The sequence below is a fragment of the Olea europaea genome, chromosome 8, assembly GCF_002742605.1.
Source record: "Olea europaea var. sylvestris chromosome 8, O_europaea_v1, whole genome shotgun sequence".
NCBI lineage: Eukaryota > Viridiplantae > Streptophyta > Magnoliopsida > Lamiales > Oleaceae > Olea > Olea europaea.
Window position 1 is genome coordinate 5697330 of NC_036244.1, and position 22793 is coordinate 5720122.

Genomic DNA, 22793 nt, shown 5'->3' on the forward strand with positions numbered 1-22793 from the left:
TAAGAAGTTTCGCCATAATTTCTAGCTAGGTTATCGGCATGGAAGGATTTGAAATTTTTAGAACTTAGTGATTCCACAAGCATATATACATTATGGTGGCGTATGTTGGTTCTCAGTCTTAAGAATTATGGTCGTAGAAGAAAAAATTCAAGACACTTTTCGTGAGTGAAATAAACAAGATGATTGAAGAGACGAAACAGTGGTGTAGGCACATTATTCGATTCAAAGAGAAATGGAAGAAATCCTATTTGGAGGCTTTTGACAATTCAAAGTGAAGTTGGAGATTTGTAAGAATCGACATGGTATTAGTCGGTTGGGATATAATTTGTATTTATATGTCAACATAAAGTAGGTTTTTAGCTTTCTATTTGTAATGAAAGTTTTTATAAATCTATATTAAATAAAAACTAAATTTTACTTTTGTCTCCCTATAAATAAGTGTTTCTTTCAGCATTTATTTACCCCAATTTTGTATGATATTTTTAGCAAAGCACCACTACAATCTCAATATATTTTTCACGCTCCGCTAAGTTAAGATGAAGGGCATTATAATTTTTCTACCAAAATATGAATGGAACATTAGTAGGTACAAGGGAAAAAGGACATAAACTTGACCTCTAATCAAAAGTACAAAAGACAAAAATATTAAATAGGGAATTACTACCTCCTATACTATATAAAGCAAGAAAAATAGAGCCTAACAGACCATACTTGTCAATGTGTACAGTGACATTAAGTCATCGGGCTAAGTCGAGAAGGCTATACTCCTAGTGCAGCGTCGATTGCATCCTTGTGAAGTAAGTGAATTAGCAATCTGGTTTTCCTCTTGATAGAAGTATAAAATAGGATCACAATCAAGGGAAAAAGATGTATGATATATCTAAGAGTGCTGTGGATAAACCATGATCCTCTACTACTAGTGATGTAGTTAATAGCTATAAAGAAAGCCTGTCTATCCACAAGTCCTAAAATCCAAGTCGACAGGTAAGAAGGATCCAATCAAGAAGCTTGCAGATCAACATAAAATGAAGTGATGGCACGAATCCACCATCTATTCAAGAGTGACTACCTAATATTCTTCCATATTAATGTTATATATTGTTACTTCTATAAGAATAACAATACAATATTCTTCTATAATATTTTACGAAATAATAAATTTCATTCAAGAAAACACGTCTATCAATTAGTATGGACAAAATAAAATTTACTGCTTTGTTATTCAATTCAAAATTAAGAGAATACATGCCTTAAAACCTTTCGCTCGAGCCTCTTGTCTTGAATGCAGTCCATTGCCCATAATCTAATAAGGTAAGGAAGAATAACAAACTTCAAAACTTCTTCCATCATTTCATTACAAAACCAAAAAACCTGAAAAAGATGGATTATTCTCTAATCATGTTGGAGACGGATTCCTGAACCCTGTTCACGTCATGTCACGTCGAGGTACAGTAAAAGAAAAAAACATTATTCTTTATGATCTCAATTGTTAAAATTTTGTATCTTTCTTTCAACATAAGCGAAATTGCTTTCTCCTACCTCAACTTGATTAGAGAGTCGTAAGCAAAAAGATGAATAAGTTTCACTAACTCAGTAGACTAGAACTCCAAACCTAATTGTCTTATTATGGGCAGCAAATGTTATTTCAACAAACCTTGGGGATGCAAATGCACTTTCCCTATGTTTAATTGAGAGAAGATAGTGATAAGATTTTATTTTATTTATTTATTATTATTATTTTTTTTTTTTGGGAGGATAAACCAACTACATTAAGTGACATGTATTATCAAAATGAAAGAAAATTTATTACAATAGGGGAACACATTAAGCTAATGTTTGATTTCAATAGATATCTTATTTTTGTAGATTTTGATAAAAATTGAAGACATGCAAGGTGGGAAAGTTATGGATCCCATGAAATGTATGGTTATAATTAATTATTGAGTTTGATTTAGATTTTAATGCACTTTTTGAGTTGGATGAAAGAGGGAATAATTAGATGGAAGATTTGATACTTGATGCTAGTGCTGATCTCAATTTGATAAAAACTTAAAGAAGACAACAAAAATTATTTGACAATATACTCATTCCAAGTTTATTAAAATACACAACATGATATATAAGCACTTGCAGGCGAATAAATAAAGATGGCTACATTTCCACAATGTAGTCTTCAAGCAAAGACTACAGTTTATTTAACTACAGCCAGTTTAATGTAGTCTCTAAGCAGAGATCTACAGTTTATTTAACTCAACCAGCTTTACAGATAGATAAGCACTTTATTCGCCTGCTGTTGCAGCAAAGCATCAAGCGGTTACTATCTCCTTAATGAAAGGCTCTTCGTTTGGGCAAATTTCTCCACATGCACACTGGTCATTAAATGCTGAGCAGCATCCTCCTGGAAAACCCTGAAGCTGGCAGAATTGTTTACAAAGATCCACGTCACAACGTCGAACTTGAACATCCTCCACGAGAGGACGACTCGTAATACGTGGACAACCTCCTGTGCAACGGCACGGACCAAATGGTCCTGGGCAGCATGCTGGCTTACCAAAAAGTGAGCAAAATTTTTGACAAAGATCCCAGTTACATCCTCTAGCATCCACCACAAGAGGACCACTCATATCTGTTTAAAAATACGAAAGAGTAAAGATAAACAAACACAGTTTAATACATAATACAGTCCAAAGTAAACAAATACGAATGCTTTGCTATGAAAATTAAAGTTGTTCACGCTATTTCAAATTTGGTGAATTAACGTAGTTGCTAAGCTATGGAGTTGAATAAATTACAAACCAGTGGACAGGGAAACCAACAGCAGGAGGGACACTATTGCAAATGACCTCACAGAGAACTCCATAATTGAGAAAAAGAGAGAGATAATAGGAAGCTTTAGTGAAATGTGAGTGAAAGACTCCCTGCTTGTATCTCTTTATATAATGTTTTAAGCGTTCTACCAAAATTGTTATAAAATGTTGGAAAAATGCTTGTTGTACATCATCATATTTACATAATTTTTTACAGATTGATGATGAGTCAACAAGAAAATGTGGAATTTTTAATTTTTCTTTTTTCAGTTGAAAGATTTTGACTCAATCAAATCTCATCGCATCATCAGTCAGTAAACAAATATGTAAGTTGCGATGTATATGTAGCACAAAGGCTTATGTAAAACACAACTTCTTTTAGTGGAGGGTTTGCACAAGGTGTTGACACGTGGAATTGTTGAGGCTTTTAGATTTTCTTTTGGATAACTTTGCATGTGACTTTTGAGAGAAACCACTACAGTTTCTTGATTCTCCTTCTTCTTTCTTGAAAACTTCTCTCGATTTGAGTCATTTATTTATGTTACGAGAAATTAAATTATCGACATGTCATATTATTATCAAAATTAGACTAGACATACTCACTCACTCAATCGTTATAGAACATTGCACAAAAGTTGGTCGAGCCTCGATTATTACCCTAGTAAATTGTTGAGGACAATTTATTACCAGTGTTGCAAATAAGACAATATAGTGTGTATAAAATTGTACATATTGCTTATTATTATTAATATTAAATGTGATCCAGCATTAATTTAAAGCTGAATGCAAGCTGGTGTCTAGACATTGCCTTTACCATGAGGAGGCAAATATCTTGAAATTTGATATCATCCTCCCTTCCGACTAACTTCCAAATGCCCCCAAGTTTAATTTACTGTAATTCACTTGTACCATCTCTCTCTCTCTCTCTCTCTCTCTCTCTCTCTATATATATATATATATATGTGTGTGTGTACACATATAATGAGTATAACTGTGTTACTTGTATTAATGGTCTTTTCATGCCATTGTATAATTGAGACAGATGTCAAAACTAAAAACACATGTTATACAAATTTTGGATGAGATATTAATAGTACAAATGGTCCTCATTTCTTTTGTCCAAATGTAAGCACAAAAATCACGTGAACTAAATTTAGTAAGTGACATTTCATTTTTGTGGTCCTTCATAATTAAAGACGAGTAGATACAATAGTTTGAAAGGTCTTTTTCATATCATAGCATAATTGCGACAACGTAAAATTTTTCTAAGCACACTTTTATATCAAAGAGTATTCTATATTATTTAAATCAGATTCGATATTTTCTAGAATTATTTATACTAATTGCTCCTCCATAATTTTTTTTCCAAATCTGAACATAACATTACGAGTGTACCGAAATTTTAATAGGTGAAATTTTAAGGATCTAAATGGGTTACTCAAAAATTCAAAGGACTGAATTGAAGATGTTGAAAACTTTGAGGACCTGGGATGAAAACACCTTGCGAACGGTGGGTAGGAGGTGTGAACGTTTCATAGAACCTGTCATGTCATGCCTTGCTGCCAAATTTCCTAGTTCGAGTTGGAAACATAATTTTTAAGGTTTGCGGTATTCCAATCACACTTTTTTTTTTTCACATTTTAAAACTTTAAATAGGACTTCATAATAGATTGTCTTGGAGCTATTCCAAAAGAAGAATTCATCCATATATGGGGCAAATTGACGACAAGACGACGACACAACTCAAGATCATTAAAAGGATTCAAGATTGGATGGATGTATTCATCTTTTTTCATCTCTCTATCATTAAAACTTTATATTCTTGTTATTGATTGTGTCCATCTTAACACAATTATCTACATCATGTCAATTCAAAGTTGCTCATTTTTTTTGTTAAATTCTTGTTATTTGTGTTGTTTGTTTTTTATTTTATTATTTTATTTTGATTATTGTTTAACATTAAAATGTGTGTGTGATTCTAGAGGTTCGATAAAAATAGCTCATGTTAATAAACAACATAGGGTATGCTAGTTGATAGAAAAATCGGCACACCATCTGAAGTCAAATGAGATAATCTTTGTGAATAATAAATGCTTACGTGTTCATAATTTAACTAAAATTAATTAGGTTCACATATGAGCATAGAATTGATTGACCTTGATAGTCGATAGAGGCTTTTTAATTAAAGCTGGATCATATTTTCAATTTAGGCAAGAATTAACAATTGAGAGGTAATTGAGAAGTGAATTAGGATTACAATGGGAGATTGTTGATCGTTGTGCTTTGCTTGATAATTTTACTCTAAGATCTTAATATGCTCTCAAATCACGTAGTTAAGTTGTTAATTAGGGGAAAATTTTCATAACCTAAAATATTAATCGTGTGTTTTGTTAAATTTAGTTTTAATTAAAGTAGAGTCTATAATTAACCTTCGTGGGACTACACATGACTTATTGATAAATGCGGGCTTATTAAGCTTATTCGGACCATTAAACTTAGATATTTGCTATTTTTATTTGTAATTTATTACTTAAATTTTTTTATTTTTATTTTATAGGTGAAAACTGGAGATTAAACGATGAATTGAAGGAATTTATGCGAGAACGAGCTAAAGATGAAGGCAAACGAAAAAGACGACCAAAGACGCCGCTGAAAGAAGATTTAAAAAAAAAATCAGCAAGCGCCCAGCCCGAACAAAGAATAGAAACTGTGGCGCCCAAGCACCACTGTTCCAGCGCCTAGGCGCCACCTGGGCCGTTTTTAATTGTTTTCAATGTTCCAGGGACCAATGTTGCAATTTCCTTTAGGTTTTAAGTTCAAACATTCAACCAAACACAAGATTTTTCATTCTTAAACTTGAGGGGCAGCTGGTTCTTCTGCTTCTTCTTCTTGTTTTCTTTCTTTTTCCTTTTTCCTTTCACCTTTATTTTTTAAGATATTTTGAGGAAGATTGAAACATGGAAATGGTGCATTAGCTTGGAGAAGATGATCCATTGATATTGAAGGATTTTCAACCATTTCTCTCTTTATCAATAAGTTTTTCTTTTCACTTTTTCCATCAATGTTTTGTAAGAAATTGTTAGTTATTTGTGGATATTTCCTGGATAACTAATTATATTTTGTTATTGAGGATTATTTCAAACCCGAGCTATGATTTTCAGTTAAATTGTGCTTTATAATTATCTTGATTAATGTGTTTAATCCATTGTGTTAAATGTTTATTTTGTTCTTCTTGATTGTTTAGGTGTACAACTAAATGGTTAAGTTGTTTCGATAATGCTAGTTTGGAATTAGTAGTACGTAATAGCTATTGATTCTAAAACCTAGTAGCAATTACATTTCAATAGATTATGAAGAATTTTCAATTGAATGTAAGTGGATTAACACTCAAGTTTGTAAACCGAGCTTGCGAGTTTACCATTAATTCAATTCATCTCTTTTGTCGTAATGCGTTTGTTAAATTAAATTTAGAGAGCTTGTTCTAGGTTGTTTAATGAATAGGGTTGAGTAAAGAACTTGTTTTATTCGACTAACATGTAAGAAGAGATTGAGGTAATTGAGCTTGTAATTATTCTCGAATTGTTGTTAATCTTGAGAATGAAAATTGATTGTTGTAATTGACATGAAAATCATTCTCGTGGTGACGAAATATCCCCCAATCACATTTTCTCGCATTCAATCAAGAACTACTTTATTTATTTCAGATTTCAAGTCTTTTCTAGTTTAAATTTATCACTTTCCTTAGTTCAACAAACCAAACCCCCCCATTTAATCTATTTCGTCTATTATTATTAATTTTACTTTTTAGTGTGCAATTGACATAATTGAATCAATCTTCTACGGGAAACGACCCTTACTTGCCATATTACTATTTAAAACGACACATTCAAGTTAAGTAAGGAAAATTAATTGGAACGTGATATGCAACGTATCAATTTTGGCGCCGTGTCGCCGGGGATTGTTCTATCAATTTGTTAATTGCAATATTTTTCTTTTTGTTATTTTTCTATTTATTTTTTTTTCTTTGTCATTTTGGTTGTGAATGAGCAAAAAGCCTATAACACACTACAACCTAAGATCAAGAAAAGAGGCCGACACATCGGAGAGTGGAGAAGACATTTCTCCAACTAGACATCTAAGGTGATTGAGCATTGAATCCTCAAGTGACTCCGAACACATAGAGCCTGAAATGGAGGATGCAAATCGGACCTTAAAGGAACTTGTAGCTCTAACTTTTGTTCAACAACCTCTATGCATTCAATATCCTCAAGTGGAGGTGGGATTTGAACTAAAGTTCGGGATGATTCATCTACTTCCTAGATTTCATGGATTCGCTGGAGAGGATCCAAATAAGCATTTGAAGGAGTTTCATGTGGTTTACTCAAGCATGAAACCTGCGGGTATATCGGAAGAGCAAGTGAAATTGCGGGCATTCCCTTTTTCTCTTACAGACACTGCTAAGGAATGGCTCTATTATTTGTCGTTCGGTCTTATTATCACGTGGAATGAAATGCAAAAGATCTTCTTGGAGAGGTATTTCCCAACTTCGAAGGCTACAAACATCAGAAAAGAAATCTGCAGCATTCGGCAATCTCAAGGGAAAAATCTCTATGAATATTGGGAGAGATTCAAAAGGCTATGTGCTAGTTGCCCAAACCACCAAATCAGTGAGCAATTACTTCTACAATACTTCTATGAAGGATTGCTCCTGATGGGGGAAAATCTCTATGAATATTGGGAGAGATTCAAAAGGCTATGTGCTAGTTGCCCAAACCACCAAATCAGTGAGTAATTACTTCTACAATACTTCTATGAAAGATTGCTCCTGATGGAATATGATTGATGCAGCCAGTGGAGGAGCTTTAATGGATAAAACACTGGTAGTTGCTAGGGATTGATAGCCAACATGGCCGCAAACTCACAACAATTTGGTAGTAGAGAAGCGGTACCGGTTAAACAAGCAAGTAGGTAGGAGCAACCTCTCAAATTGAATGACAATTAGCCGGCCTTACATCGCTTGTGCAGCAAATGGCACTTAGGACAATGCAACAAGCAAAAGTGTGTGGGATTTGTTCTATTGTGGGACATCCTACTGAGGCATGCCTGACACTACAAGAAGGAGCCTCAGAGCAAGCGAATGCCATTGGGAGATTTCCAATGCAACAGAGACAGAGATATGATCTATATGGGAAACTTTTCGCAAGGTTCAAGTGAACATACTACTTTTGGATGCAATTTATCAAGTGCCTCGTTATGCAAAGTTCCTCAAGGATTTGTGCATTGACAAGCATAGATTGAAAGGTAATGAAGTGGTAAGTGTAGGGGAAAATGTCTCAGGGGTCTTGCAAAAGAAACTTTCACCAAAATGTAAGGACCCTGGAAGTTTTACCATCCCTTACATTTATTGGTAACACTAGGTTTGAAAAGGCAATGCTAAATTGAGGAGCATCTATTAATGTCATGCCATATTCTATTTATGCTTCCTTAAATCTAAGATCACTTAAAAGAAACCGGTGTTATTATTCAACTTGCTGATAGATTTAACGCATTTCCGAAGGGTGTGTTGGAGGATGTTTTGGTGCAGGTAAATGAATTGATTTTTTCGACAGATTTCTACATTCTTGACATGCAAGATAAACCAATATCTTTGTTGCCACCGTTGCTCTTGGGAAGACCATTTATGAGGACTGCACGTACAAAGATAGATGTGCATGATGGTACATTGACAATGGAGTTTGATGGTGAGATTATTTGCTTCAACATCTTTGAAGCAATGAGGTATCCTAGTGATGTTCATGCTTGTTTTTCAATTGATATAATAGATTCATTAGTACAAAAAGTTTTTGAATTATCAAATGAAGATGCATTGGATACCACTTTGATTAAAAGCATTGATGCTAACAATCTCACCGGGTTGAGCAAGAATTTACAAGTGTGCAAGGATGTTGAAACCGTGGCATCACTTGAGTCACTACCAAGTATTCCACTAAGGTATGATCTCTCCTATATTACTCTTCTGATATCTAAAGAGAAACTTTTACCTTTGGTGATGTAGGCCCCCACTTTGGAACTCAAACCTCTTCCTGAGCATTTGAAGTATGTATATTTGGGAGAGGAGGAAACACTACCGGTGATCATTGCAAAGAATCTCACAACACTTCAAGAAGATAGGCTTATCTGTGTGCTCAAGGAACACAAAATAGCTATTGGTTGGACAATAGCCGATATCAAGGGGATAAGCCCTTCTATGTGCATGCACCGGATATTGCTCGAAGATGGAGCAAAGCCATCAAGAGAAGCACAACGTCGCTTGAATCCTCCCATGATGTAGGTGGTGAAGAAAGAATTTTTGAAATTGCTAGACGTTGGTGTCATCTTTCCCATCTCCGATAGCAAGTGGGTAAGCCCGGTCCAAGTTGTTCCAAAAAAGTTTAGAATCACAGTGGTGACGAATGAAGAGAATAAGCTTGTACCAACTCGGGTCCAAACGGGTTGGAGGGTTTGTATTGATTATAGAAAACTTAATTGTGCAACCCAAAAAGATCACTTTCCCTTACCCTTTATTGATCAAATGTTGAAAAGATTAGCAGGCCATTCTCATTAATGTTTTCTTGATGGTTATTCAGGTTATAACCAAATTGTGATCGCTCCGGAGGATCAAGAGAAAACAACATTCAGTTGCCCGTTTGGCACATTTGCTTACCGGCGCATGGCCTTCGGCCTCTATAATGCTCCTGCAACCTTTCAAAGATGCATGATAAGTATATTCTCCGATTATATTGATAGCATCATTGAGGTCTTTATGGATGATTTTAGTGTTTATGGTAATACCTTTGATAGTTGCCTACAAAATTTCACACTTTTGCTTAAGAGATGTATGGATGCTAACCTAGTACTTAATTGGGAAAAATGTCATTTTATGGTTGATCAAAGCATAGTGTTAGGCCATGTCATTTCTTCCAAGGGGATAGAAGTTGATAAATCTAAAATTGATCTAATTCGTTCTTTACTTCCTCCAACAAGTGTGAGGGAGATTCGTTCTTTTCTTGGACATGCAGGATTTTATCGAAGATTTATCAAGGATTTTTCTAAATGTGCAAGACCACTATATAGGCTGTTGCAAAAGGAGGCGCCATTTCACTTTGATGAAGATTGTAAAAAGGCATTCGAAAGCTTGAAGGAACTTTTGACATCGGCACCCATCATTCAACCACCAGATTGGAACAAACCATTTGAGTTGATGTGTGATGCAAATGACTTTGCATTGGGAGCCATTTTAGGGCAACGAGTTGGAAAGACACCTCATGTTATATATTATGCATCAAGAACTTTTAATGATGCCCAACTCAATTACTCTACTATTGAAAAAGAGCTTTTAGCAGTTATTTTTGTCTTAGAAAAATTTTGTTCATATCTTATTGGCACAAAAGTAACTGTCTTTTCTGATCATGTTGCTCTTAAGTACTTGCTTGCCAAGAAAGAGGCAAAACCAAGGCTCATTAGATGGATACTCCTCTTACAAGAGTTCGACCTTGAGATTAAAGACAAAAAAGAGAGTGAAAATTCTGTGACCAACCACTTCAATTGCCTTATCCATGAGAAAGAAAGCTTCCCCGATGAACAATTGCTTCTCGTCATGGACACATCTCCTTGGTTTGCGGATATAGTGAACTATTTAGTCCCTAAGAAAATTCCAAGTGACTTGACCATTGCTCAAAGGCAAAAACTCAAGGCGATGGCCAAATATTTTATGTGGGATGAGCCGTACTTGTGGAAACACTGTCCGGATCAATTGATAAGAAGGTGCGTGCATGAAAATGAATTTCATTCAATACTTACATTTTGTCACTCTTATGCATGTGGTGGACATTTTGGAGCAAAGAGGACTGCTCTCAAGGTGCTTGAAAGTGGATTCTATTGGCCCACCCTATTCAAAGATACGTTCTTCTTTTACAAATCTTGTGATCGATGTCAAAGGGTAGGTACGTTGAGAGTCCGAAATCAAATGCCACAAACACCCATACTTTTTGTTGAAATTTTTTATGTTTGGGGCATTGATTTCATGGGACCTTTCCCTTTATCTTATGGTAACCTTTACATCATTCTTGTCGTTGATTATGTGTCAAAATGGGTGGAAGCAAGGGCCACTTGAACTAATGATTCTAAAGTGGTTGTAGATTTTGTTAAATCCAACATTTTTGCAAGGTTTGGAACACTAAGAGCTATTATTTGCGATAAAGGACTACATTTTTGCAACCGTTCCTTTTGGGCCCTTTTGAAAAGATACAATATCACCCATAAAGTGGCTACACCTTACCATTCGTAAACTAGTGGGCAAGTCGAAGTGTCTAACCGAGAGGTCAAATCCATCCTCGAAAAAACTGTGAATCCCAATAGAAATGATTGGAGTCTCCACCTCAATGATGTACTCTGGGCTTATAGGACGGCATACAAAACACCAATTGGCATGTTCCCTTATTGGTTAGTTTATAGCAAGCCCTTTCATCTCCCAGTTGAACTCGAACACAAAACATTTTGGGCAGTCAAGCAATGCAACATGAACCTAGGTGCAATGGGTGATCAAAGAAAGCTTCAACTCAATGAACTTGAGGAAATTCGAAATGACGCCTATGAAAGTTCAATAATTTACAAGGAAAAAACTAAAGCGTACTATAATAAAATGATTTCAAGAAAGGCTTTTGTTGTTGGACAAAAAGTCCTTCTTTTCCACTCGCGCCTCAAGTTATTTCCAGGTAAATTACGTTCTCGATGGATTGGCCCTTTTGTTGTTACTAATATCTTTCCTCATGATGTAGTAGAAATCAAAAGCCTTCAGACTGAGAAAGAGTTTAAGGTGAATGGCATCAATTAAAATCATATTTTGAACCCTTCGTACCACAAAACATGGAGAAAATGCGATTGGAGGATCCAATCGAAGAAGCATGAAAGAGGACACTTATTTTTGTTTTTGTGAATTTTTGTTGCCAATGGTCCCCAACCATCATCACAGCCATCATTGTTAACACCACTAGGGGAGTATTTGAACATCTTGCACATTCAATTTGTTTTTGCTTTTACATTGAGGACAATATGCAATTTAAGTTTGGGGGTGAGGTGGTATGTGCTAAATTTTTTGTGGAATTTTGTGGTTTGTGCTAATTTTGTTCTCACTAAAAACTTAAAAATTCAGATTAAACACTTGTTTTTATGCTTGTTTGTGTTGTTTGAAAGTTTTGCCAATTGCATTTTGAGTATTGCATTGCATTGATTTATGAATTGGGAACATGAATGCTAAGTGTTGTTTATTTTCATCCACTTATCCCATGATAGACTCTTTATTGAGCACTTGGGTCATGAGATTCATCACATGCACTTGTTGGTTGCACTTGTAGGTTGTTAATGAACTTAAATGACCATGCTGTTAGAAATTCTTCAATTACTCAACCAATGAAAGGATAAGTTTAGGGGTGGTTGAACCGGTGAAAGAAATTATTTATAATTGTATTAATTACCTACTCAGTGATTGATTTTGTGGAATGTTCTTAGACTTCAAATGAAAAGTTAGATGTTGTTTTCCATCTATTGATATTTAAAAAAAAAATCTATGGGAAAAAGTTGCCTACCCTAAGGAGTGTGAGTCAGCATTGAGTAATTTGGCCCTATGCATCACCAATGTGTAGGAGACGATCTACAAATGAAGAAGGCTACCCTTAGGGACCAGAGCGAGAACTACCTACATTGGAAAAATGAAGAAAAATAAAAGGGATGCTATAAGCATCTAGGGGTGATTTTGTTGAAGAATTGATGGATTGTGAGTAATTTGCCTAACATGAGTTGTGGTCTAAGCACTCAAAATTTTTGGTGAATTAATACATGACTAGATGATCTATTTTTTTCGGTTCAAACCAACCAAATTTGAGAGGGAAATATTGAGTGATTTGAGGGCAACCTTAAGTTTTTGATACCTTGGGTTAGAGTGAAAATATCACAAGTTTGGGGGAGTGTGCATCCCATGAGTGAGAAAGGAAAGTTTGACCATTGAGGGTTGGGAAAATCACCAAATTGTGTATTGCAATGAATTGGAATGACCACACACACACACGAGTCAAGCATGGTGTAAGTTTAAAAGTGTTTGTTGTAGCATTTTTGTAAACATTTCATAAGTTATTTACATAAATGTAAGAATTGTAGCAAAGAGTCAAAATATCGAACAATTGGAGTATTTGTTATTATTATAGTATTATCGTTTAGTTTTAATTTGAGTGTTTGTATTGCTTTGTTCAAGGACTAACAAAGATTTAAGTTTGGAGGGTGTGATAATGCGGGTTTATTGCGCTTATTCGGACCATTAAACTTAGATATTTGCGAATTTTATTAGCGATTTATTATTTAATTTTCTTATTTTTATTTGTATGTGAAAACTCGAGATTAAACGATGAATTGAAGAAATTTATGCGAGAAACGAGCTAAAGATGAAGGAAAATGAAGAAGACGACCAAAGACGCCACCGAAAGAAGATTCAAAAAAATAATAATAATAAATTCAGCGAGCTCGACCAGCTCGAACAAAAAACAAAAACTGTGGCACCCAGGCGCCACTGTTCCAGTGCCTAGGCGCCACCTGGGCCGTTTTTAATTGTTTTCAAAGTCTCAGAGACCAATATTGCAATTTCCTTTAGGTTTTAAGTTAAAACATTCAATCAAATACAAGATTTTTCATTCTTAAACTTGAGGGGCAGCTGGTTCTTCTTCTTCTTCTTGTTTTCTTTCTTTTTTCTTTTTCCTTTAACCTTTATTTTTTAAGATATTTTGGGGAAGATTGGAAAATGGAGATGGTGCATTAACTTGGAAAAGATGACCCATTGATATTGAAGGATTTTCAACCATTTCTCTCTTTATCAATAAGTTTTTCTTTTCACTTTTTCCATCAATGTTTTGTAACAAATTGTTAGTTATTTGTGGATATTTCCTGGGTAACTAATTATATTTTTTGATTATAGATTATTTCAAACCCGAGTTATGATTTGTTTAATCCATTGTGTTAAATGTTTGTTTTGTTCTTCTTGATTATTTAGGTGTACAACTAAATGGTTAATTTGTTTCGATAATGTTCTTTTGGAATTAGTAGTACGTGATAGCTATTAATTCTAAAAGCTAGTAGCAATTACATTTCGATAGATTATGAAGAATTTTCAATTGAATGTATGTAGATTAACGCTCAAGTTTGTAAACCGAGCTTCCGAGTTTACCATTAAATCAATTCATCTCTTTTGTCGTAATGCGTTTGTTGAATTAAATCTAGAGAGCTTGTTCTAGGTTGTTTAATGAATAGGGTTGAGTAAAGAACTTGTTTTATTCAACTAACATGTAAGAAGAGATTGAGGTAATTGAGATTGCAATTATTCTCGAATTGTTGTTAATGTTGAGAACGAAAAAATATTGTTGTAATTGACATGAAAATCATTCTCATGGTGACGAAATATCCCATAATCACATTTTCTCGCATTCAATCAAGAACCACTTTGTTTACTTCAGATTTCAAGTCTTTTTTAGTTTAAATTTGTCGCTTTCCTTAGTTCAACAAACCAACCCCCCCCCCCATTTAATCTATTTCATCTATTATTATTAATTTTACTTTTTAGCAAACCCCCCCCCATTTAATATATTTCGTATATTATTATTAATTTTACTTTTTAGTATGCAATTGACATAATTGAATCAATCATCTATCGAAAATGACCCTTACTTGCCATAATACTATTTAGGACGACACATTTAAGTTAAGTAAGGAAAATTAATTGGAACATGATTTGCAACGTATCAATTTTGGCGCCGTGTCGCTGGGGATTGTTCTATCAATTTGTTAATTGCAATATTTTTCATTTTGTTTTTTTTTTTAATTATTTGTCATTTAAGTTGTGAATGAGCAAAAAACCTATAACACACTACAACCTAAGATCAAGAAAAGAGGCTGACACATCGGAAAGTGGAGAAGACATTTCTCCAACTAGACATCTAATTGATTTTTCAAATTGCAATTTTTGTTCATTTCAGCAAAACGACACGTATATCTCATACTCTTTATCTACATTTTTCAGAGATTGTCATACTCCATAGAATTTCTAATTCCATTGTTTCTGATCGAGATTGAAAATTTTGGTGTCTTTTCTAATACACTTCTGGAGAAAGATGCGAACAAATCTTTGTTTCATTTCATTTTACCATTGCCAAAGTCATAATCATACAGAAGTTGTATAATGGGACAATCTTTTGAGAAGTTATGTAGGAAAGAAATACAATAATGAGACATTATTTTCCCTGAATTTAAATTCATTTATAATTAATTTACTAGCCAAACTACTAAAGAAAGCCCACTTATAGTTGTTTATGGCTAATATCTCTTTAAGTGCTTTGGACTTGACTCTGCAGCCTGATACTCATCATTTTGGTGGAGATGCAAAACAAAGTGATAAGTTCATTAAGAAAATGCATGATCAAGTTCAAAAGATGACACGAAAGAAAAATGAGAAGTACATGAAGATTGCAAACAAGCACCACAAATATGTTTTGGATTCATCTACGAAAAATATGGTTTCATTAAGGAAGCTATGCTAAACTTCAGTTCATTTCGAAGTTGACAACTCTTTCAAAGTTCTCCTAATAATTTGCAAAAATGCTTACAAAATTGATTTGCCTCCTCTAAATGTAGCTTATCTTTCACTATTCCATGGTGGAGACAACTTTTAGTTGATATCAAGTCTTTTCAACCAAGGATCACTGACATAGGAGTGTCATTGATTACAATCTTTGAAGAAGGATAAGTCAAAGTTCTATCATTAGTATTTTAATTTTAAAGGACCAAAAGTTTCGGTAAAGTAAATTCCCAAATTGATGCACAGTAATTTTCAATGTAAATCATGCTATTTGTACAACTAGTTCAACAATTGTGAGTTGGCACGGATCTTGATCATTGATTTGAAAAACTACTTCAAATTAATGATCAGGATCTTTACACCTCACATATTGTCAAACTAGTCGTACAAATTCATTATACAACAAGCTTAATTCCTCATTTTGAGTAATGATATTTCTTAGTTGTCGATAACAAGACGTATTAAATGGAGATATATTAGAAAATTAAGTCATTAATTATACTATTAACAAGGAAAGAGGCCTATAATTTGAGACTATTACGTAGAAAATTGGAACTGAATTAATGCAATACCATTGTGTTGGAGAAAATACGAGATTGTAAGTATAATATGAAATAAAGAATGCAAGAAAAATGTAATTTGCAGAGAATAGAGATTTACTACAATGTGGAGAAAGAATACAATTTTTTTGTATTTACAATGTTTCTAACTTCTTCTAAATTATAATGAAGAGCCAACTATGTATAGGGACATCCAAAACTTAATAGTAGAGTGATGGTTGAAGTAGAATGCAAGAAATAACATTAAAAATTGAATAGGAGACAAAACAAAGCCCACTCCCTGTTTTTATATACTGAGGCGCCGATTCCCTATTTCAATATAAAGCTGTCGGCCCCTAGGCCCCTCATCTCCATTCCAAACAACTTTGAAGGATATTTTTCTTCATTCCAAAGTCCTTTTCAAGTCTAACACAAATTTCAACTTTCGGTTAGATTTTTAAATAGAACTTTAACTAAAATTTGTCAAATAGACTTCAAATATAATTTCTCTTGACGTGCAAATTTATTGTCTATGGTTTTTAAAAATTTTTGTTGAACCAAAATTCCTTTCATTATTTGTTGCCCAAATTGAAAAATCTTATTTCCCATTGAAAAATCCAACATTTTTAGGATAGATCACACAAAGCAATCCTAAGACCGTAGTATACACCATTTTTAGGGCTTCAAAGATATGCGATTTTAGATCACGGGAATGTTCAAACGGATCAAGTCCAGGTGTTCTAACAGGATAATCAATGCAACACGAATGTATGTTAACAAAAAATTCAAATTCTCACGCAATGTAGTCTCACATAGTGACTATATGACAGTTAGAGCAGAAAATTAATTACTAATTTGCGATCAAATTCAACACTTCAAACATGACAAATAACTCCTAAATTTCAAGTATAAGCAATGTTATCCCTTTACGATAACCCAATCCTACTGTCACCCCCACACGATAACGCACTAATGATAAAATTTAAATTGAGATAAGTCAATATACCAAAGCGGACCAATTTGAGTCCATAAATTACGAGAGATGCAAATTTGTCACTTTAAAACCACTACAATTCATCCTAAAGTCTCCATTAATTGCAGGTGTTAATCAGCCACAATCGACTCCCGAACGCGCGAAGAATAGATTTATCTAGATTCCACCGTATAACCTAAAACAGAAAACTAACAACACCAAAATGTCAAAAATAATGTTAGGAACAAGCTGTCTTAAAAGACCTCCGCTTGCAGACACCTCACGCGCCCTCAAGCGCGACCAAGTCATTCTATTCGTGGGCCTCATGTCATCGTCTATAACACGCTTGATAGTTGGCACATGACCACTGGACGTTACACCAGTGGTCTCTGTTTCACGACCACTAGATTGGGCAAAAATTGCACTAATAGATCCGATTTTTACACAGTTTTCTAGCAATTTTTCGATTGTTTTTTGGCTCATTTTTGCCTATTTCCTGGATTTTTTTGGTATGTTTCACAAGCCAAATCCACCATCTTGAAATTCTGATACCAATTGTCACAAAAGCTTGCTCTAAGAATCGTCAAAATGGCATTTTTCGAGTTCAGTTTAACGTTACTTTTCTCTACAAAACAGTCAATCCAATCGGCTTCAATTCACAACATATATATTCACTTCGATTGCTTCTTAATCTCACCCACAAAGGACAAGATAATGATAATGATAATGATTTGTCACCACAACGGCAAGAAGAAAACACCACAAAGGAGGCAAGGAAGAGATCAAAATCAAGGAGCTAACCATTGGTTTTTTTGACACACAAAGGCAACTTACTTTTCTCTCAATGGGCAGCCACATTTTCTTCACTTTTCTTGGACAAATCATACTACAAAACGGCTAGGGTTAGGACCATATAAAAAGGGTTAGGTTAGACTTTTAGTTAGACCAATAACAAAGCTAAAGGGGCCAAGATTCAAAACCATCCAAGAGGAAACATAAATGGGCAGGGTAGAGCTTTTGGACTTGGTTGTTGGTACTTATTTCACTCATCATTCAAGGCCTATGAAATATATATTCCCATGTTAACATCATAGCCTGAAATTTATTGGGTATCAAAACACAACCCTTAGTGCATATCTCAATTTGATGAAAACTTAAAGAAGACAACAAAAATTATTTTACAATATACTCATTCCAAGTTTATTAAAATGTTAAACATAATACTTGTAATTAAAGATGGACATAAATGGACAATGTAGTTTCCAAGCAGAGACTACAGTTTATTTAATTAAAGCAAGATTAATGCAGTCTCCAAGCAGAGATCTACGTTTTATTTAATTAAAGCCAATTTAATGTCACAAAACAGAGTTCATTAATTCAACCAACTACTTAGATAGATAAGTAATTTATTCTCCAGCTTTTGCAGCAATGCATCAAGCGATTACTATCTCCTTGATGAAAGGCTCTTCCACTGTTGCACCAGTCATCACCTCCTCAGTTCCAGAGTGCAATTCTTGAGGGGAAGTTTAGTACAAAACATAAGGAAGCTTTTTGTCTTGCCAGATTCAATCTACAAGGCAACATATCATTAAGTTTATGTTCACATAAACTTAATGTGGTTTGATTTGTTTTGTTTGATATGTTGAAGGTGTAAGATGATTAAGAACTGAGTGTTGCTTGATTTGTTTTGTTCCAAAAGGGAACTATTAGGATATTTGGTGTTAACGGTGAATAGTAAACGTAGGGTCTATAACTTTACTTGGTGTAAGATGATTAAGAACCAAGTGTCGTTTGATTTTTTTTGTTTCGATGCTAAAAGATAAGTCTCTGTAACTTTATCTCTATAATTTGAACATTTTGTATGGTTGTCATTTTGAATATTAAATGATGAGCAGGTACATAGCTTTCAAAAGGTCTTTCAATATATTTGTATAATTGAGACAGCTGTAAATATTTTTCAACAATATTTTTATATAGATGTATATCCCATGTTATCTAAATTAGATTCCATATTTTTTAAACTTATAATTGCACTAATGGTCCTCAAATCTTCTATGAAAATCTAAACACAACAATCACAAGTGAACCAAAATTGTCATATTAATAATTATTGGATAAGGTACCGATACTTTTAAAAAGTCACAACCACATCTTTATATCAATGAGTGTCACATGTTATCTAAATTTTGGATTAGACATTTCCTAAACAAATTTGAACTAACTACAGAAGTGTTACCATCTTGTTGAGAATATATGAATTCAAGACTATCATTTTAATCATGACACTTATCCTTTCCGTCACTTGTAGTACAATTTCACCATAAAAAATGTTAGCGAATTATTCACTTCTAATTAAATGTAAGAAAAGAAATAAACAACGTAAAGATTTTTTTATTTATCTAAAATAATAAAATGATAAAAAGAAAAAGAATTTCCCTTTCATCTTCATCTCTCTAAAACCATTACAGCTGAAATGCAGAACAAGGACCGTCTCTCTTTCTCTGGCTTAAACTATCCTCTCTTGCCATATTTCCCACACTCTATATTCTCAAAGCACTAATTCCACTTGGCCATTTCCCCAAACCCAAACCTTGTTGATCAATATTCAATCTTGTAGTAGGGTAATTGCTATGTCCACAAGTAAATCAGTCATCTGAACATCTACCAAGAAAAAACATCGAATTTACACAGTGGAATAAGTTGGGATATAAGCAAATAACTCTTAAACTAGAGAATTATATCAAAATCGCTTTTGAAATCATTGATTAATTGGTGTCATGTCTACCCATAAACATAACAATTTTAATGGTTTGGTTTTGGTCTCGATACTTTAATTGCAGTTGGAAACTGAACATGATTGATTAAATTTTTTCAAACAAAGTAAATATAAATATAATTTATTTATTTTTTTCAACATTGGTCTAAATTGAACATGGATTGGATCAAAAAATTACCATCTTGACCTCCAAAAAATATGAATATTAAAAATTTATTTTAAATATAGGTAATTGAAGGTTATAAAACCATTAGGTGTGGGTTTGATGTTTTTCAAATGCAATTATATTATTATTTCGAATTTTGTTAGTCACACCCCGATTTTAAGTTTTTTTTTTCTTTTTTATTTACTTAAATAAACTTAAGTAAAATTAGATAAATATGGTTTTAATATATTTATAATGTAAAATAATTTATTGTTAAACCACAATCATAAATCTAATTTTCTTTCTTTCTTTTCCCTCAATAGCCGTGCCATAGCTTTTCCGTCGGTGGCCTTTGCGTTCTATCACGATAGAAAATAATTTTGTTTTTACTCTGACTTTATACATGTTTGGGCAGCTAAGACAGGTTACTATTTCAATCTCTCAGGGCCATCTTCTCTGGTGATGTTGTTATACTTTTGCTGTTCGCGCTGATTCAGATTTGTGGATTCACATTTCCACATTTTGGATCCATCTTCAATCATCGAGTTCTTTAGGCCGTCTAATTGAGTGCTGATAATCTTGTTTTTATATATTTCAGATTCTGTTTCCTCTAGGAAGGATATTTGTAACAATTTTCAAATGTTTGTGGTTACATCATTTATAACACCTATAATTGGAGCAAATGAAGCCAAAGCAGCAGATTTAATGTAAGCAAGTAAACATGGATTATTTAACCAGTCTTGAATTCTTACGTTAAAGAGGAAGATGACGTCTAGTTTGAGGCTTTCCACCAAGTGTGTATCAGTGTATCTGTACATCACTTGTATTACAATTTCACCATAAAATTAAAAATTAAAAATTAAAAATTAAAAAATCGTGCATTACTCACTCCTAATATAAATGTAAGAAACGAAGGAAACAACATAAAGACTTCTTCTTCATCTAAAATAACAAAATGATAAAAGGAAAAGAATTTTGTTTTCATCTTCATTTCTCTAAAACAATTGCAACAGAAATGTAGAACCAAAACCCTGTCTCGCCATATTTCCACCCACTATATTCTCAAAATACTAATTCCATTTTTCCATTTCCCCAAAACCCCAAACCTTATTGATGAATTTTAAATCTTTATAGTAGGGTGGTTGTTTTGTCCACATGTAAATCAATCATCTGAACATATACAACTAAAGAAATGACATCAAATTTATGCAGTAGAATAAGTAGCGCTATAAGCAAAAAAAACTCTTAAACTAGAGAACTGCATCAAAATTGCTTTTTAAATAATCGGTTAATTGATGTTGCTTCTACCCATAAACATAACAACTTTAATGATTTTGTTTGGGCTTCTATATTTTAATTGTAGTTGGAAACTCAACATGATTGATTAAAAATTTTAAATAAAGTAAATACAAATATTTTTTTTTTTCAAAATTTGTCTAAATTGAACATGACATTTTTTTATCTAAATCGAAGTCAACAAAAAGTGATTTGAAATTCAAACAACAAATGGATGTTAGGGCTGAACAACTTCACCTATTGGTCACCTTTACTTCTAATATTAAGATTCATACAATATAAAGTATTATTCGGTTGAATTCTTCTATTGTATTCAATTTACCCCTCTCGAGTTCTCATTGAGCCTATTTAAATACCTCAATTCCATATCTCTATGCGAATTAAACTTAGTTAAACGCACTAATAGTTCTAATAATTCATTTATGACCGCAGCAATTAATATAGGCAAACTACACGTTATATTAATTCAACAGATTTTAATATGTGGTCTAAACAAGAATCTGCATCTCTATGCAATTATTATTCACGAAATCATTGAGCAACTGGCCAGAAAATTCAATGCATTGAGAATATGATTAAAATCCACACATGTAATTATAACGAACAAGAATATCAAACTAAAGAAATAAAGGTTCTCAAATCAGCTACATTGTTCACCCTAAAAGTAGATTAGCTACTCATAGCAATGAAATAAAAATATGAAGTTCTTATGAAAGACATCATTGGGTTTTGAGTAAGAATGTAGAATAAGAAATCAATCTTGCACCAAGACCTTCTTCCCTTTCCAATTTATGCTTCAACCCTTGAATAGCTTGTTGTTTTGTTCTCTTCAATTCTTCTCTTTAATCTCCAAGTGTGCCTCTTCCTCTCAATATGTGAATCCTCCCTCAAGTTTGAGAAAAATTGTTTTTATATGTGCCTTGTTGTGTGTAAAAGGTAGGATTTTCATCAGGACTCCAAAGTGGGCCACAATTTCGCTTAGGTTACGTATTGGTGGAGTCGCGGCGCTTGGAATGCGATGCTGCAGCGTCGTGTCAAGAATAAGTGGTGGCACTACAGCGCTATGGAGTGGCACCACCTCTCTGATTCTCCAGGCACTGTAGTGCCGGCACCACTTTTCGGACAAACAGCACCTCGTTCAGTATTTTTATCATAATTTTCTTTCCCAATATCCGATTGAGGCAATTCAAGTTTTATTGGAAATCTAACTCAAAGGGATACGACTTTGCTTTGGACATCATTCTCTAGTTTGATTGTTTGCTACGTCTGAATGTGAGATTGAAATTCCGAAGCATAACTTTTTGGTTGGAAATTGATTCATAATCATATTTTGCCTAAATTTGATCCCTTTGACATCTTTCTTCATCCAATTGACTCCAAGCACTCTTGAATCTTCATCATGAGGTACAACACAACTTTTGATTATTTGCACTTTAGTCCTCGAACTTTGGATCTCTTACAACTTAACCATTTTCTCCAATTTTGCCCACTTTTGCTTCTTCCTTCAATTTCTTGTACCGTCATTGAATTTTACCTATTCGAGAAAAAATGTAATAATTTAAACCATAATTCATTTGAGAAACAATTAAATATCATCGTTTTAAA

General features: G+C 33.6%; 1 protein-coding gene across 1 annotated transcript; it reads right to left on the reverse strand.

Moving 5' to 3' along the window:
- Positions 1–2055: 2055 nt before the first annotated feature.
- LOC111398635 lies at positions 2056–2958 on the reverse strand. The gene is made up of 2 exons (XM_023025628.1): positions 2797–2958; positions 2056–2626 (listed from the first exon to the last, which is right to left on the reverse strand). The coding sequence occupies exons 1-2, from the start codon at positions 2858–2860 to the stop codon at positions 2307–2309; spliced, it is 384 nt and encodes a 127-aa protein (XP_022881396.1). The 5' UTR covers positions 2861–2958; the 3' UTR covers positions 2056–2306.
- Positions 2959–22793: the final 19835 nt, after the last annotated feature.

What these genes read in the sequence shown, in the direction of transcription:
- LOC111398635 (XM_023025628.1), bottom strand. Translation starts at nt 2,860, where the DNA reads ATGGAGTTCTCTGTGAGGTCATTTGCAATAGTGTCCCTCCTGCTGTTG. An exon ending in GTTGGTTTCCCTGTCCACTG is followed by an intron (nt 2,627 to 2,796) that starts GTTTGTAATTTA and finishes ATTTTTAAACAG; the next exon opens with ATATGAGTGGTCCTCTTGTG.